Source organism: Leopardus geoffroyi, chromosome B4 (assembly GCF_018350155.1).
Source record: "Leopardus geoffroyi isolate Oge1 chromosome B4, O.geoffroyi_Oge1_pat1.0, whole genome shotgun sequence".
NCBI classification, from domain to species: Eukaryota; Metazoa; Chordata; class Mammalia; order Carnivora; family Felidae; genus Leopardus; species Leopardus geoffroyi.
In genome coordinates, this window is record NC_059341.1 from 11137533 (window position 1) to 11154079 (window position 16547).

The 16547-nt window shown below is 38.8% G+C and overlaps 1 protein-coding gene and 1 long non-coding RNA gene across 3 annotated transcripts in view; both read left to right on the forward strand.

Moving 5' to 3' along the window:
• Positions 1-16547, forward strand: part of SEC61A2 (SEC61 translocon subunit alpha 2) — a 35780-nt gene that overhangs the window by 11696 nt on the left and 7537 nt on the right. Inside the window, exons 5-10 of one of the 2 annotated variants that reach the window (XM_045464574.1) lie at positions 2810-2941; positions 3064-3173; positions 8615-8768; positions 9751-9911; positions 10237-10434; positions 12691-12882. In XM_045464574.1, the coding sequence (XP_045320530.1) occupies positions 2810-2941; positions 3064-3173; positions 8615-8768; positions 9751-9911; positions 10237-10434; positions 12691-12882 (947 nt within the window). The remainder of the gene's footprint in view (positions 1-2809; positions 2942-3063; positions 3174-8614; positions 8769-9750; positions 9912-10236; positions 10435-12690; positions 12883-16547) is intronic. The other variant, XM_045464575.1, reaches the window with a different exon arrangement.
• LOC123590928 lies at positions 6009-7746 on the forward strand. The gene is made up of 2 exons (XR_006709035.1): positions 6009-7399; positions 7617-7746. It is a non-coding gene; the product is annotated as an uncharacterized LOC123590928 (long non-coding RNA).

Below are 16547 nucleotides of genomic sequence, written 5' to 3' on the forward strand. Positions count from 1 at the left end.
GTATTTTGTGCACTCAGCAGTTGTATATGAGAATGACATTTTTCTTCCAACAGTGGATATTATTTAGTCCTTTAGTCTTTGGAAGTTGGACATGTAAAAATTGGCATCTTTTATGTAATTTGTATTTCTTTATGTATTGGTGACCTTGAACATCATTTTATATTTTTATTGAAGATTTGAATTTTTTCTGAGTGGACTTGTTTAAAGTAAGAGAAAATTTACTAGTTCAAACACAAAAATGGAATTTATTAGAAGGATAACTGTTTTATTTTTTGGAATCCACAGAGGAGGTAAAAGAACTAAGGCTGGCCGGGGAGAGAGACTCAGCAGCAGAGACTGAGAACCTTTTTTTGGGGAATTAGCGCCCCAGATTCCTGGTTCTTTGGTTCGTAGCTCAAAATTCCAAACTCCAGGATTTATACCATGCTCTGTCAGCTTTGGTTAGAGTTTCAGGGTTATGTAGTTGAGATGTGGGTGCTGGGGTCCCTCCTGTACTGTCAATATTTCCTGAGAAAGAGCATCGTTGGGAGCAGCCATACTGTGTTTCTCTTTGTCCTTTTAAAGTTTTTTTCTGTTGGCTTGTTCCTTTTTAATTGATTTGTAAGAACCCTTTGCATATTGGAGATAAGAACTCTTTGTCATTTGTGTTTGAATATTTTTCTTTTAACTTTTCTGCTTTTTTTTTTTTCTTTCAACTTTTACGCATTGTTTTGCCACATGGATTTTTCATGGCTATATCTAACCAGGGGGTCTGATTTTTTTTATTGTGGGTTCTAGGTTTTTTTTGTCAGGCTTAGGAAAGCTTTTTCCTTTCCAAGATGACAAGTATACTCACTTCTAGTCTTTTTGTTATTTGTCTCTTATGGTTACATTTTCTATACATCAGGCCTTTATTTTGAAATAAGTCATGAGGTGAGAAATGCAGGCATGATTTTTTATAGATGGCCAGTCACTTGGTAAGGTCCATTTGTCCTTTTCCCTACTGATTTGAGGTGCAATATTTCCTGTGTGAAATTGTCATCAAAGTTTGCCTGGATTTATTTTGGACTGCATCCTTTTGACAGTTACAGATTTTTGTGATTTGACTTAAAAAAAAATGTTTACCTTCCTACCTATTTCTCTACCTAGTGGTTTTAACAGCAGGGAATGTTGTTACCTTTTACTGTTGAAGAAGTATTTGAGAAGACATAAAGAATCTTTCTAGAATGGGATCTTTTCTCATATTAAGGGTACCTTTTGAGGATTTATAAAAGCCAGGATTTAAACAAAACAACCAGTGGAAACCTATTCTTGGTGCTGTAGAATTATTTAGTTCTACATGTTACCTTACACACTGGGCGTATTTGGTTTTCTTATTTTTCACTGTAAGTACAAAATGTGTTTTCTGTAAAGAAAAACTGAAAAAAAATCAAGAGAGGTAAGAAGAAGGAGATAAAAATTATCTATAATCTCACTGGGTAAAAATAATCATATCTTAGCAACCATATCAGGAAACTATTTTTCCACTTAAGTATTAACTGAAACCAAACTGTAATACTATTTTCCAGATGTTTTTTTGCTACCCAGTAGGTCACGAACATTTTTCATGCCACTAAATATTCTACAACATTGATTTACACGACACTTTATGTAATTTTAGATTTTGAATTAGAAGAGTCACAAATACTTTTTTTTTAAGTTTTGTAATTTTTATTATTCTTTTTTTTAATGTGTATTTATTTTTGAGACAGAGAGGGGGAGGGAGGAAGGGAGGGACAGACAGAGAGAGCATGACTTGGGGGCTAGGTCAGAGAGAGAGAGAGGGAGACACAGAACCCATAGCAGGCTCCAGGCTCTGAGCTGTCAGCACAGAGCCTGACATGGGGCTTGAACTCATGAACTGTGAGATCTGACCTGAGCCAAAGTCGGACCCTCAGCCGACTGAGCCACCCAGGTACCCTAGCCTTTTTTTTTTTTTTTTTAAAGTTTATTTATTTTAAGAGAGAAAGAGTGCACATGTGCACATGTTCGTGTGGGGGAGGGGCAGAGACAGGAAGAAAGAATCTCCAGCTGGCTCTGTGCTACTGAGCCCCACATGGGGGGTTGAACTCACCAACCATGAGATCATGACCTGAGCCAAAATCCAGAGTCAGTCACTTAAATGACTGAGCCACCCAGGTGTCCCAGAGTCACAAATATTCTTAAATATCATTTTTTATTAATTTGGTATTTAATTTTCAGGCTTGGTATGTAACTTCTTATTTTGCATTAAAGTAAAACGTTCATTGTAAGTTTTAAAAATAATGGTTTGAGGGGCGCCTGGGTGGCTTAGTCAGTTGAGCATCTGACTTCGGCTCAGGTCATGATCTCATAGTTTGTGAGTTCGTGCCCCGTGTCGGGCTCTGTGCTGACAGCTTGTAGCCTGGAGCCTGCTTCGGATTCTGTGTCTCCCTCTCTCCGCCCCTTCCCTGCTCATGTTCTGTCTGTCTCTGTCTCTCAAAGATGAATAAACGTTTAAAAAATAAATAAATAAATAAAATAAAAAATAAATCTTCCAAGATTTCTTTCACATTTTAAGTTTAGACTTTACAGAAATTTACATTTTTATGGTATAGTAATTTTATTTCAGTCAGTTGTTGCAAGGTTGTGTTAATAAATGAGAGGGTTTTTTTGTTTTTTTTTTTTGGCAGTTAATGTTTAAAGGATGAAAATCTGCTTGTTAACATTTGAGCGTGTATTTCAATAGACATAATTAAGGACTGCATCACTTTTAAATTAATCTGCATTGAGTATAGTAAAGATTATTTGCTTCCTTCTTTCTCCTTTGCAGGAACTTTAATGGAATTGGGTATCTCCCCGATTGTAACATCTGGTTTGATTATGCAGCTGCTGGCTGGAGCCAAAATCATTGAAGTTGGAGACACACCCAAAGACAGAGCTCTGTTCAATGGAGCCCAGAAACGTGAGCTATTAATGCAATTAGAGTCTTTACCAAATTTGAGAATTTTGTGGTAAAGATATTTTTCTAGTCTTTTTTTGTCTTTGGTTGTAAGCATGTACTCCTTTCCCCCCAATTTTCATCAGTATTTGGTATGATCATTACCATTGGGCAAGCCATTGTGTATGTCATGACGGGCATGTATGGGGACCCTGCTGAAATGGGTGCTGGCATCTGTCTCCTTATCATTATTCAGGTAAGAAAGCCAATTTTTCATTTGCAGATAACAAAGCAGTTTGATTTCTTTTTTCTTTTCTAGCAGTTCTTTAGATGACTGAACATTAATTTTCTTACTTTTGTATTATCTAATTATAAGATTTTGATTACTGAAGGGACCCATGTAAATTGTATTGATGTAAAAACTAAAATTTATTATGAGAGCCTCATAGCTGCATTGGATAAAGAATTACGGATCAACTGTATTTCACTGTTTCTTGGATGCACATTTTTTACTTTCTGATGTCTCTGAAGCCAGGATGTTTTCTCAGAGCTGATGGTACCTCATGGTTGCTGTCAGGCAGGCAACAGTGGTGATGGTAATCATCGCCTGCGTGTGTGCGTCCTCTGGTTGGGGCTGTTCACATGGTCGTTACATCAGTTGCGTGCATCGTTGATGTAACATGTTTGTGAGTTTAGTTGCTGTTTAAAATGTCTTCAGGGGCGCCTGGGTGGCGCAGTCGGTTAAGCGTCCGACTTCAGCCAGGTCACGATCTCGCGGTCTGTGAGTTCGAGCCCCGCGTCGGGCTCTGGGCTGATGGCTCAGAGCCTGGAGCCTGTTTCCGATTCTGTGTCTCCCTCTCTCTCTGCCCCTCCCCCGTTCATGCTCTGTGTCTCTCTGTCCCAAAAATAAAATAAACGTTGAAAAAAAAAAAAAATAAAAAATAAAAAATAAAAAATAAAATGTCTTCAAAAGCCTATGATTTATTATGGAACAGTCACTATGGGCACAAAGGCACAGAGCAAGCTAGATGATAAAATCTGTGGTTAGGTGTAAAGTAACTTTTCTTATAAGTAGAAAATAAAAATTTTGATAAGCTATTGTGTCATAATTTAATTGACAGTATTTTTTTCTCTTAGTGGTACACAGAATAATGGCATTACAAATAACATCTCAACAGTAAAATACATGAGCCCACATATATATATTCCCTGGATTTTTAAAATAAACCCTTTGGTACTGAATTTTTATTTTTATTTTTATTTTTTATTTTTTGGAATTGAATTTTTAAAGGCCAACATAATTTTCCTTCTAAATATCTTAAAGTGTGTCAAATTTAGAAGATATTTCTCTAATGTGCAGTCCTTAAAAATCACTTAGATAAGCTACTCACGAATGGATGGTACTTTTCTAGAATAATTACGGGATTTTGAAAAGAAGTTTGAGAAGCTAAAAATAGCATTTGGAGTCTTGATTATTTTGAAAATGCCTCTTCTTGCTCTCTCTATGGAATTAGTATTCATTAGGAACATTTTTTTTTAAGGGACACCATTTGCCTTCCCTCTGTTTTCTTTATTTTTTCTTTTCTTTTTTTTTTTTTTTAGTTTATTTATTTTGAGAGCGAGAGATTGAGAGAACCAGTGGGGGAAGGGCAGAGAGAGAGAGGAGGACAGAAGATCCGAGGTGGGCTCTGTGCTGACAACAGAGAGCCTGATGCAGGGATCAAACTCATAAACTGTGAAATCATGACCTGAGCTGAAGTTGGATGCTTAACCAACTGAACCACGCAGGCATGCCTAGGAACATTTTTTAATGGCCAAAGGATCAAGGTTAGAAGTAAATAAAACTAAAATACCAACTTATTAATACATACATTGAGAAAGAGGATCATTTCAGACTGGCATGGTTGACCATTATTTTTTAATGAGAAACGTTACATAGAAGCAAATCAAAATAAGATCGTTTAGTAAGTCTGATTGAGAACAAGGAGAATTAGATTGTTTAAGTATATTTATTGGCATCATTAACAACAGGGAGGGGTCTTCTCACTAGATGGAAATATCTTGTCTTTTGACCAGGGGAGGAAATTTTAATGGACTATCAGTGTCTTTGGTAGGTTTCTGAGCCCTAGTGAGCTCTCATTTGGTATAAGGTAGAATTTTTTAGAATGATGTTATCATTATTTCTCCGTTTTAAAAACACTTGGTTGGCAAATTTATAACCTTTGAGAATTAGAGGCAGAAGAGTTAGAATGGCTTGGGAGAGAAGATCCTCTCAAAAGTGATTTTGTTGTCAGTGCTCAGGATCTCTTCACATGCTTTTGGCATTGTTGAGAATACTGATACATCACTCGTTGCCATCTTCCGTTTCTTTATGGCCTTTGCTTTATGCAATCCATAGTTGAGAATAACCCTGATTTTTACATGACAGTCAGAATTGGTACCTAACTCTTAGAACATTATGCTCCAGTAAAAATTTTTCTAGTATTTTAGTAAAGCTATTCTTAGATTCTTTTTTTTTTAAATTTTTTTAAACGTTTATTATTGAGAGACAGAGAGACACAGAGCATGAGCAGGGAAGGGGTAGAGAGAGGGGGAGACACAGACTCTGAAGCAGGCTCCAGGCTCTGAGCTGTCAGTACAGAGCCCGACGCAGGGCTCAAACTCACAAATTGCGAGATCATGACCTGAGCCAAAGTCGATTGCCTAACGAACTGAACCACCCAGGTGCCCCTATTTATAGATTCTTAAAAAATTTAAAAAAAAAATTTTTTTTTTAACGTTTATTTATTTTTGAGACAGAGAGAGACAGAGCATGAACGGGGGAGGGGCAGAGAGGTCATCGGAAGCAGGATCCAGGCTCTGAGCCGTCAGCCCAGAGCCCGACATGGGGCTCGAACTCACAGACCGCGAGATCGTGACCTGAGCTGAAGTCGACGCTTAACCGACTGAGCCACCCAGGCGCCCCTTAAAAATTTTTAAAAAAATGTTTCTGTTTATTTTTGAGAGCAGAGCACAAGTTGGGGAGGGGCGGAAAGAGAGTGAGACACAGAATCTGAAGCAGGCTCCAGGCTTTGAGCTGTCAGCACAGAGCCTGATGTAGGGCTCGAACCCAGGAACTGCGAGATCATGACCTGAGCTGAAGTGGGATGCTTAACTGACTGAGCCACCCAAGCACCCTAGGATACTTAGCACCCTAGGATTCTTAACCTCATCTGACCAGTTCTAGATTGAAGTAACTTCTGTGGAGTCATTATGAATTTGAATTTGAGATAAAATGGAGTTAAGCTATTTTAGTTTTTTTCCAGTATCAGAAGTCAAGGAATAGTAATATTCCAGGAGTGAATACATGAATATGTACTTTTTTTAACATAAATTCTGAGATTGAGTCTTCCAGTGTTAATGTAGAGAGAAATTTGTCTTGTTTGATCATAGATGGTAGTGCGTCTTTTAAGGCATTGCTAGCATTGCAAATGTGTGGATATGCTGAGGAGATATGACTGGAGCAGTGTGGTTCACCTAGAAGCAGATTTTGAAAACCGTTTGCATGCAGTTGTGTAAGGTGTTTCTCACCTTAATTATTCTTATTTCATTCACGGTCATGTCTTTTAACTAGTGAGTTTTGAAATCTAAGTAGTGGCTCTCGGTTAAAATAAAAGAATAGAAACTGTCAGTGTGCATGGCACATACGAAAGGGAAGTGTTTCATCACACTAAATGTGTGTGCCTGTGTGCGTGCATGTGCACATGCATGAGCAGAGTTGAAATGTAGAGTTATTTTTAAAGTCTACTTTATTTGTAAAGTCTACTGTAGAGACTTACACATATGGTGCATTCTGCGAGAGCATGCACGTAGCGCTCACTTTCTGTCACTGTTCTAGTCAGTGAGGTGCTGTAACTTCCTGGTTTCTCATCACCCTCAGAGGCATACTTATACTTTTTACGATCTTTATCTTACTCCTTTGATTATAGAAACTGTCTCTCATTTAGGATTCTCTAGAATTCCTTTCTCCAGTTAGAAAAATAAGAGTTTGATTTTCACAGGATACGTGTGGAATCACTCTGTAGTCTGATGGTCATTGGTCTGAACAGTGGGTTTGGAGAATTAAAGGTGTTTCAGAGTGACAGTGACTCTGGACAGGTCATTTAATCAGAAGCCATGCTGAGACTTTTTGGTGGGCTGATACATTGTGGACAGCTCTTATTTCCTGCATTGGATTGGGTTTCTGATTGCGAGTATTTATTTACTTATTACATAATTGTGGTCAAACTAAAAGGTCAGTAGTAAGTCCTAACTTCTCTTTTATCTTGTCAAAGTGGTAAACTTGGTTTTCAAACAGTAAAGGATTCATGAGCTCTCTTAGAAGTTTGAAGAATTGTACCTTTTTCCGGTCCTTTGAAAGGCAAACTAAAAGACTGTAAATAGACAATGTAGGCTGTGTCCAAGGACTGAAATGACAGTTAAGGAAAAAAAACCCTGCAGAAGGTAAGCATGCTTAAAATGGTGTATGTGTATGGTAGTTGTTTGCTCTCTCTCCTAACCAGGGATGTTGGGTAAACTGAGTAAATACTCGGGTGGGAGGCTTCAGAGCTGGGAAGAGTGGAAGTGGCATTTCCTCACTTATGTAGGATGGTGTTTTTAAAATGGGGACAGGTGTGAGGTTGGGGGCATAGAAGCATTTTTTTCTTCCCCTCTTGATCAGGTTACTGAAGTTCAGGGAAGGCGTCATGACTGCGGAGGTCACTTGCAAGGCTTTGGATTATTTTTAATTGATGCATGCTTTTACAGAAATGTCTTCTCCAAGAGGAACGTTAAGAATTTTCAGTTTCACATAAACTAAAGTTAGTATGCTTTTATTTTTTAAAAAATGAGGAGCTTAAGAACCTGGCAAATCCTTGTCTTCACATTTACATTCAGTCTTTGCCATTGTATGTATAGAATGCATTTTTTACAGTTATAATCTGTGCATATTAATTTGTGCTCTTTTTGACTTACTCTATATGTATTAGAGTTGATCCTTGAACAGGACAGGGGCTGGGGTGCTGACAATAAAGTAAGCTAGAGAAAAAATGTTACTGAGAAAATCGTAAGGAAGAGAATGCATTTATAGTGCTGCAGTGTATTTATAAAAAAAAAAAACACAAACCTGTGTATACATGGTCCTTTGTAGTTCATACCCACGTTGTTCAAGGGTCAACTGTATGTATAACATAATCTATAAAGTATTACATACAGTAGCTTTAAAAAGGTGTCAACGTAGTGCACGTACTTCTTTAATGGCAGTATACAATTGCACCTCATTACTATACCTTATTTCATTTGGTCTTTCACTTACTTGGAATGTTTTCAGTTTCTTGCTGTCCTAAATTCAACAACTTGAACATTTTTGTTCCAGTGTGCTTTTCAATAGGCCTTATGTAAACATTGTAAGAGAAACTATTCAGATGGTTTATAAATATGCTTTAAAGGTTGAAATGTCTGCTTTACAATGTAACGATATTTCCACCCCTCTGATTGGCAGAACTGACTTCTGTCTGAACTAAAGAGGGGTTAAAAAGATGCAGAGTAGTAACAGTGATACTGCAACAGTTAGGTTTTAAATTTACAAATGCCGGTACTTTGAAAGTAGTCAATGGTGTTCATCTTCCCCTTTCTTGAGTTGATTCTTGCTTCAGCTTACTTGCATTTCTTTCCCCACAGTTGTTTGTTGCTGGTTTGATTGTGCTGCTGTTAGATGAGCTGCTACAGAAGGGTTACGGCTTGGGGTCTGGTATTTCCCTCTTTATTGCCACCAACATCTGTGAAACCATTGTCTGGAAGGCCTTTAGTCCCACTACTATTAACACTGGCAGAGGTACATTGCACAGTGTCTGCGACTGCACGAGTTTTGCTGGATGTGTGCTGGAAAGTAACCTGTCTCGGAGCAGGACATGCCTGTAGACATCCTGGTTTGCCCTCCCAGGGGACCACTGATGCTGATTGCTCAAGAGTTAAGCAGCAGAGATTTGTGGAGTATGAAATACTACTTCAGAAAGAACAATAACTAAATTTTAGCCTCTGCTCATTGAAAATTTCAGTGATTGCAAACAGCTTTTCAAAAATGTTTTTTGCCTAAGTCATTGCTGCAGAAGTCATTGATTTGACTAATTTCCGCATTCCCAGGGGGACAAAAAGGTAGTGGATTAAGATTTTTCAAATGAAAAAACTATTACATATTGTATGAGGGAGCACTAATACTTTTGCTGCTATTCTACTTGGCTTTGTAATAGCAACTAAATTTTGAAGTAATTCGTTCTGTCTTTCCTTTTCCCCATTTCCATTTCTCTCAGATGCCATCCACGGTTCATAGTGGTTAACATCTAAACTGATCCCAGCCTTAGGAAAATAGCAATGATGGTTTGTTAATATTCTTGGTAAAACAAATTTAAAAGCAAGCACGATAGAGTAACACATACCTTTTGATTCTTACATCTTTACTCTGCTTTGCTGCTGCTTCCCCCTAGCCCCACCTAAAAATAGTCCCCTTCCCTTCCCTAAAGTAAAGGAGAGGCAAATCATTATGACCTAAATATTTGCTTAGGTTTATTCTACTTTGGCTGTTTTCATGAGGAACAGTCTCTTGAGAAAACTTGAGATTTGTGCTAAAAAAGATACATTTGCCTCAACGATGTTGCTATTTTTAGAAGCCCCACACATGGCTGTGTTAAAGAGTAAACATTGGTGAATTATTTTGACTCCTATTTTCTGCCATGTACTGGAGTTTCAAGGTTATTTGTTTGCTTCTGGGACAACTTTGGGTAACGAGTCTACAGTCAATTTCTATCTTCATTTATCAGGTACGGAGTTTGAGGGTGCAGTCATAGCTCTCTTTCATTTACTGGCCACCAGGACAGACAAAGTCCGAGCTCTGAGGGAGGCTTTCTACCGGCAGAACTTACCCAACCTCATGAACCTCATTGCTACAGTTTTTGTATTTGCCGTTGTCATATATTTTCAGGTAAGTCTGCTTTCTTCACTGAAATACGTGGGATGTGGACTTTTATTTAGCTTTTAAAGAAAAGCATGCGGTTTGAAATGTTAGTATCTAACAAGTCAGTGTTGCAGAATCTAGTCAAGCACATGATTCTGTTCTTGGACTCCAAGGTGCAAAATGTTTGTGGTTGCCGCCTAGAACAGGATTTCCGTTTCTGTGTGCCCTGTGGAAGGGAAAACGTTAGCATGGCCTTTTCATACTCCCCACTGTGGTGGTCCCGTCTGCCGTCTGTATGTTCTTTATTTGATGTGTACAGTTCCTCTTACTTCCTCTTCCTTTCATTTTTTAGGGATTTCGTGTTGACTTGCCCATCAAGTCGGCCCGGTATCGAGGACAGTACAGTAGCTATCCCATCAAGCTCTTCTACACCTCGAACATTCCCATTATTCTCCAGTCGGCCTTAGTGTCAAACCTGTATGTTATTTCCCAGATGCTGTCTGTTCGATTTAGTGGCAACTTTTTGGTAAATTTACTAGGACAGTGGGCTGTGAGTATTTTCTTATTTATTCTAAGCATTTAAATTTATTGTAATTTGCATTTCATGGTTGTATTTTTAGTGGAAAGAGATGAGCCAAAATTGAAACAGTTGCTGCAGCATTTTCACATTCACTGACCTGTAGCAGAATTTGTCATTTATTTGGAAGGAGTGATGAGTGTTGCAAAACTAAGATTGGCCAGGTTCTTTGTGTTAATTTACTGTCTAGGAAGTATTTTCATATCTCCCTGGAGGGACCTCAAGGTTAAAAAAACAGCTGCTCTCATGAAAGCGGTTTTCTGTTTTGTTAACTTACTCTGCTGTTATCTAGAATGTTTTTCAAGGAAGCTATTTGCTGACTGTATGTGGGGTACTGAGATCTCCTGTTTCACCCCCATTTTTCATGGCCTGAGTGGCAATAAACTAGTTGTGATGAGCTGGGCTGGAGATAGGCATGTGATTATTGGCCTGAGGAGAGAACAGAGTTACTAGAAATAGAATCCAGCACTCTCTGACTTCCCATTTTAGATCCTGTCAGCATAGCTTTTTCTAAAGAGGCCCAGCCATGTCGTTGTTACTGGAGTGCGAGTTCTTGTTGGATTGAATTTTGAGTGATTTAAATTCTGTCATATGACCATGGAGTACTTTTCCCCCTTACAACTATAGAATTGAAGGAGACTCTGAGCCTTTATTCTTTTACAGAACATGTAACTGTGGAATTAGTATTTCACCAACTACCTTATTTCTGAAATGTGCTCATTCTACGCATTTATCTTAATATGCTAGCTTTTCCATTGTAAGTTATAGTGACATATCTTTCTGCTTCTAATGGTCATTTTTTTTTTTTATTTAAAAAAATTTTTTTTTTTTAACGTTTATTTATTTTTTAGACAGAGCATGAACGGGGGAGGGTCAGAGAGAGAGAGGGAGACACAGAATCTGAAACAGGCTCCAGGCTCCGAGCTGTCAGCACAGAGCCTGATGCGGGGCTTGAACTCACGAACTGCGAGATCATGCCCTGAGCCGAAGCCGGACGCTTAACCGACTGAGCCACCCAGGCGCCCCTCATTTTTTTTTTTTAAATTTAAAGTTTAACAGGGCAAGACAGCAACTCTTGAGTGTTGGTTGAAGGAAATAGGATTCTCTTTATCTATAGTACTCTTTTTCCATTCATGTAACAGAAATGTGATTACCTGTGATGAGGGAAGATGTGGTCCCTCCCCTTGTATGCTAATAGTCCAGCAATAATTATGACTATGGTAATTTCATAGCAATAAATGCATTGAGTGGTTGTATATAGACTGTGTTGTGGTCTAACGAAGATTCTTTTTAATGAGATAATTACTGGGAAATTGAATTTGTCTGTAAACAGTGCTTTTGATTGGGGATTAGTGATTCTAGAAGCACAGTAAAGAAATCATTTTGAAACGTATATTCAGGAAGCAGACATTTTCAACGTTTATTTATTTTTGGGACAGAGAGAGACAGAGCATGAACGGGGGAGGGGCAGAGAGAGAGGGAGACACAGAATCGGAAACAGGCTCCAGGCTCTGAGCCATCAGCCCAGAGCCTGACGCGGGGCTCGAACTCACAGACCGTGAGATCGTGACCTGGCTGAAGTCGGACGCTTAACCGACTGCGCCACCCAGGCGCCCCAGGAAGCAGACATTTTAATCATTGTGGCCAGAAATTGCTTTCTACCCCATATACCCCAGAACATACGCTGTACCTAGTTCCGTTACTATAAAAATTCTTAAATTACCCTCACAAATATTTACTAAAAGACTATTTCTTAAAATATGCAAAACATATAAAGTTTAGGCAGCGAGTTGTTTATTGTCTGTCAGTATTTCAGTTAATTGTATTCTTCATGGAATGCTATGAAGTGAAAGAATATGTTGCATGGTCTTGTATACTGCAGAAAGTTTCAGATTCTAAATGTAATCAGAGGTTGCCTGTAAATGGAACCATTTTAGGAAGAGAAGGAGGATTTTTTTTGTAGATGTATTATAATGTTGGTTTTTAGAAGATCACTCTTCTGTTAATAATACATTCACAGCGTCTTTTATGTAAAAGATGCTCACTATATAATTTTGAAGGAGTGAAAATATCAGACACAGAAGTAAATCTTCAAGTTACATGGGATCATTAGCTGTAGGTGCTTTGAGCTTACAACATTGTCATAATTGTTGAGGAGTTTGAAAAGTCATGAAAATGTATCTTGACCAGTTGGGTTGACCATTTGCCCTTATTGTTCTTGTCCTGTAGGACGTCAGTGGGGGAGGACCTGCTCGTTCTTACCCAGTGGGAGGCCTTTGTTACTATCTTTCTCCTCCCGAGTCCATGGGCGCCATATTTGAGGATCCTGTCCATGTGGTTGTTTACATCATCTTCATGTTGGGATCATGTGCATTCTTTTCTAAGACGTGGATAGAGGTGTCTGGTTCCTCAGCCAAAGATGTAGGTATTTGTTTTATATGAAAATAAACATTTTTACTTTTTAGCTGTCCAAAAATGGTAATTGGAACTCTCTTAATTACTTTTGTAATTTAAACTTTAAGTCATATGTTCGTAATGAGGTAATGTCACCCGTTGGGGATTAAAAACCGGTATCTGAAAGTGGAAAAATTTTTAGAGTTTTACAATGGTTTGTGACCCTCCAAAGCTTAACCTTACCCAACAAATTCTTATTCCTTAGTATTTAATTTCTGTTCAGGGAGGTGATACGTAAAAAAGATTGAGAAACCATGATTTAGTATGTGGGTACTAGGTGGTTGCACAGCAGTGAGCCTAAGGAGTAATGGTAATGGTAAGGCCGCACCTGCTTCAGGGTTCTTGTATTTATTGATGTGTGGAAAGCACTTCCCACAGAACCTTGGAGGTAGTAAACAGTGAAATATTTAGAGTTTGATTAAAAAAATTTTTTTTTAATGTTTATTTTTTGTTTGTTTTTTGTTTTTTTAAAAATTTTTTTAATGTGAAATTTATTGTCAAATTGGTTTCCATACAACACCCAGTACTTATCCCAAAAGGTGCCCTCCTCAATACCCATTACCCACCTCCCCTCCCTCCCACCCCCTCCCCCCGCTCCCACTCCCCCCACCCCCCATCAACCCTCAGTTTGTTCTCAGTTTTTAAGAGTCTCTTATGCTTTGGCTCTCTCCCTCTCTTACCTCTTTTTTTTTTTTTTTTTTTCTTCCCCTCCCCCATAGACTTCTGTTAAGTTTCTCAGGATCCACATAAGAGTGAAAACATATGGTATCTGTCTTTCTCTGTATGACTTATTTCACTTAGCATAACACTCTCCAGTTCCATCCACGTTGCTACAATGGGCAGATTTCATTCTTTCTCAATGCCACGTAGTATTCCATTGTGTATATAAACCACAATTTCTTTTTTTTTTTTTAATTTTTTTTTTTCTTTCAATGTTTATTTTTTTTGGGACAGAGAGAGACAGAGCATGAACGGGGGAGGGGCAGAGAGAGAGGGAGACACAGAATCAGAAGCAGGCTCCAGGCTCTGAGCCATCAGCCCAGAGCCCGACGCGAGGCTCGAACTCACGGACCGCGAGATCGTGACCTGGCTGAAGTCGGACGCTTAACCGACTGCACCACCCAGGCGCCCCAACCACAATTTCTTTATCCATTCGTCAGTTGATGGACATTTAGGCTCTTTCCATAATTTGGCTATTATTGAGAGTGCTGCTATAAACATTGGGGTACGAATGCCCCTATGCATCAGCACTCCTGTATCCCTTGGGTAAATTCCTAGCAGTGCTATTGCTGGGTCATAGGGTAGGTCTATTTTTAATTTTTTGAGGAACCTCCACACTGTTTTCCAGAGCGGCCGCACCAGTTTGCATTCCCACCAACAGTGCAAGAGGATTCCCGTTTCTCCACATCCTCACCAGCATCTATAATCTCCTGATTTGTTCATTTTAGCCACTCTGACTGGCGTGAGGTGATATCTGAGTGTGGTTTTGATTTGTATTTCCCTGATGAGGAGTGACGTTGAGCATCTTTTCATGTGCCTGTTGGCCATCTGGATGTCTTCTTTAGAGAAGTGTCTATTCATGTGTTCTGCCCATTTCTTCACTGGATTATTTGTTTTTCGGGTGTGGAGTTTGGTGAGCTCTTTATAGATTTTGGATAGTAGCCCTTTGTCCGATATGTCATTTGCAAATATCTTTTCCCATTCCGTTGGTTGCCTTTTAGTTTTGTTGATTGTTTCCTTTGCTGTGCAGAAGCTTTTTATCTTGATGAGGTCCCAATAGTTCATTTTTGCTTTTAATTCCCTTGCCCTTGGGGATGTGTTAAGTAAGAAATGGCTGCGGCTGAGGTCAGAGAGGTTTTTTCCTGCTTTCTCCTTTAGGGTTTGTTTTGATGGTTTCCTGTCTCACATTCAGGTCCTTTATCCATTTTGAGTTTGTTTTTGTGAATGGTGTAAGAAAGTGGTCTAGTTTCAACCTTCTGCATGTTGCTGTCCAGTTCTCCCAGCACCATTTGTTAAAGAGACTTTTTTCCATTGGATATTCTTTCCTGCTTTGTCAAAGGTTAGTTGGCCATATGTTTGTGGGTCTAGTTCTGGGGTTTCTATTCTATTCCATTGGTCTAGGTGTCTGTTTTTGTGCCAATACCATGCTGTCTTGATGATTACAGCTTTGTAGTAGAGGCTAAAGTCTGGGATTGTGATGCCTCCCGCTTTGGTCTTCTTCTTCAAAATTACTTTGGCTATTTGGGGCCTTTTGTGGTTCCGTATGAATTTTAGGATTGCTTGTTCTAGCTTTGAGAGGAATGCTGGTACAATTTTGATTGGGATTGCATTGAATGTGTAGATAGCTTTGGGTAGTGTTGACATTTTAACAATATTTATTCTTCCAATCCATGAGCACAGAATGTTTTTCCATTTCTTTATATCTTCTTCAATTTCCTTCATAAGCTTTCTATAGTTTTCAGCATACAGATCTTTTACATCTTTGGTTAGGTTTATTCCTAGGTATTTTATGCTTCTTGGTGCAATTGTGAATGGGATCAGTTTCTTTATTTGTCTTTCTGTTGCTTCATTATTAGTGTATAAGAATGCAACTGATTTCTGTGCATTGATTCTGTATCCTGCGACTTTGCTGAATTCATGTATCAGTTCTAGCAGACTTTTGGTGGAGTCTTTTGGATTTTCCACGTAGAGTATTATGTCATCTGCAAAAAGTGAAAGCTTAACTTCATCTTTGCCAATTTTGATGCCTTTGATTTCCTTTTGTTGTCTGATTGCTGATGCTAGAACTTCCAACACTATGTTAAACAACAGCGGTGAGAGTGGACATCCCTGTCATGTTCCTGATCTCAGGGGGAAAGCTCTCAGTTTTTCCCCATTGAGGATGATATTAGCTGTCGGCTTTTCATAAATGGCTTTTTTAAAAAAAAATTTTTTTTTTTAACGTTTATTTATTTTTGAGACAGAGAGAGACAGAGCATGAACGGGGGAGGGTCAGAGAGAGGGAGACACAGAATCTGAAACAGGCTCCAGGCTCTGAGCTGTCAGCACAGAGCCCGACGCGGGGCTCGAACTCACTGCGAGATCATGACCTGAGCTGAAGTCGGCCGCTTAACCGACTGAGCCACCCAGGCGCCCCGATAAATGGCTTTTATGATGTTTAAGTATGTTCCTTCTATCCCGACTTTCTCGAGGGTTTTTATTAAGAAAGGATGCTGAATTTTATTAAAGGATGCTTTTTCTGCATCAGTTGACAGGATCATATGGTTCTTTTCTTTTATTAACGTGATGTATCACATTGATTCATTTGTGAATGTTGAACCAGCCTTGCAGCCCAGGAATGAATCCCACTTGATCATGGTGAATAATTCTTTTCGTATGCTGTTGAATTCAATTTGCTAGTATCTTACTGAGAATTTTTGCATCCATATTCATCAGGGATATTGGCCTGTAGTTCTCTTTTTTTACTGGGTCTCTGTCTGGTTTAGGAATCAAAGTCATGCTGGCTTCATAGAAGGAATCTGGAAGTTTTCCTTCCCTTTCTATTTTTTAGAATAGCTTGAGAAGGATAGGTATTATTTCTGCTTTAAATGTTTGGTAGAATTCCTCTGGGAAGCCATCTGGTCCTGGAATCT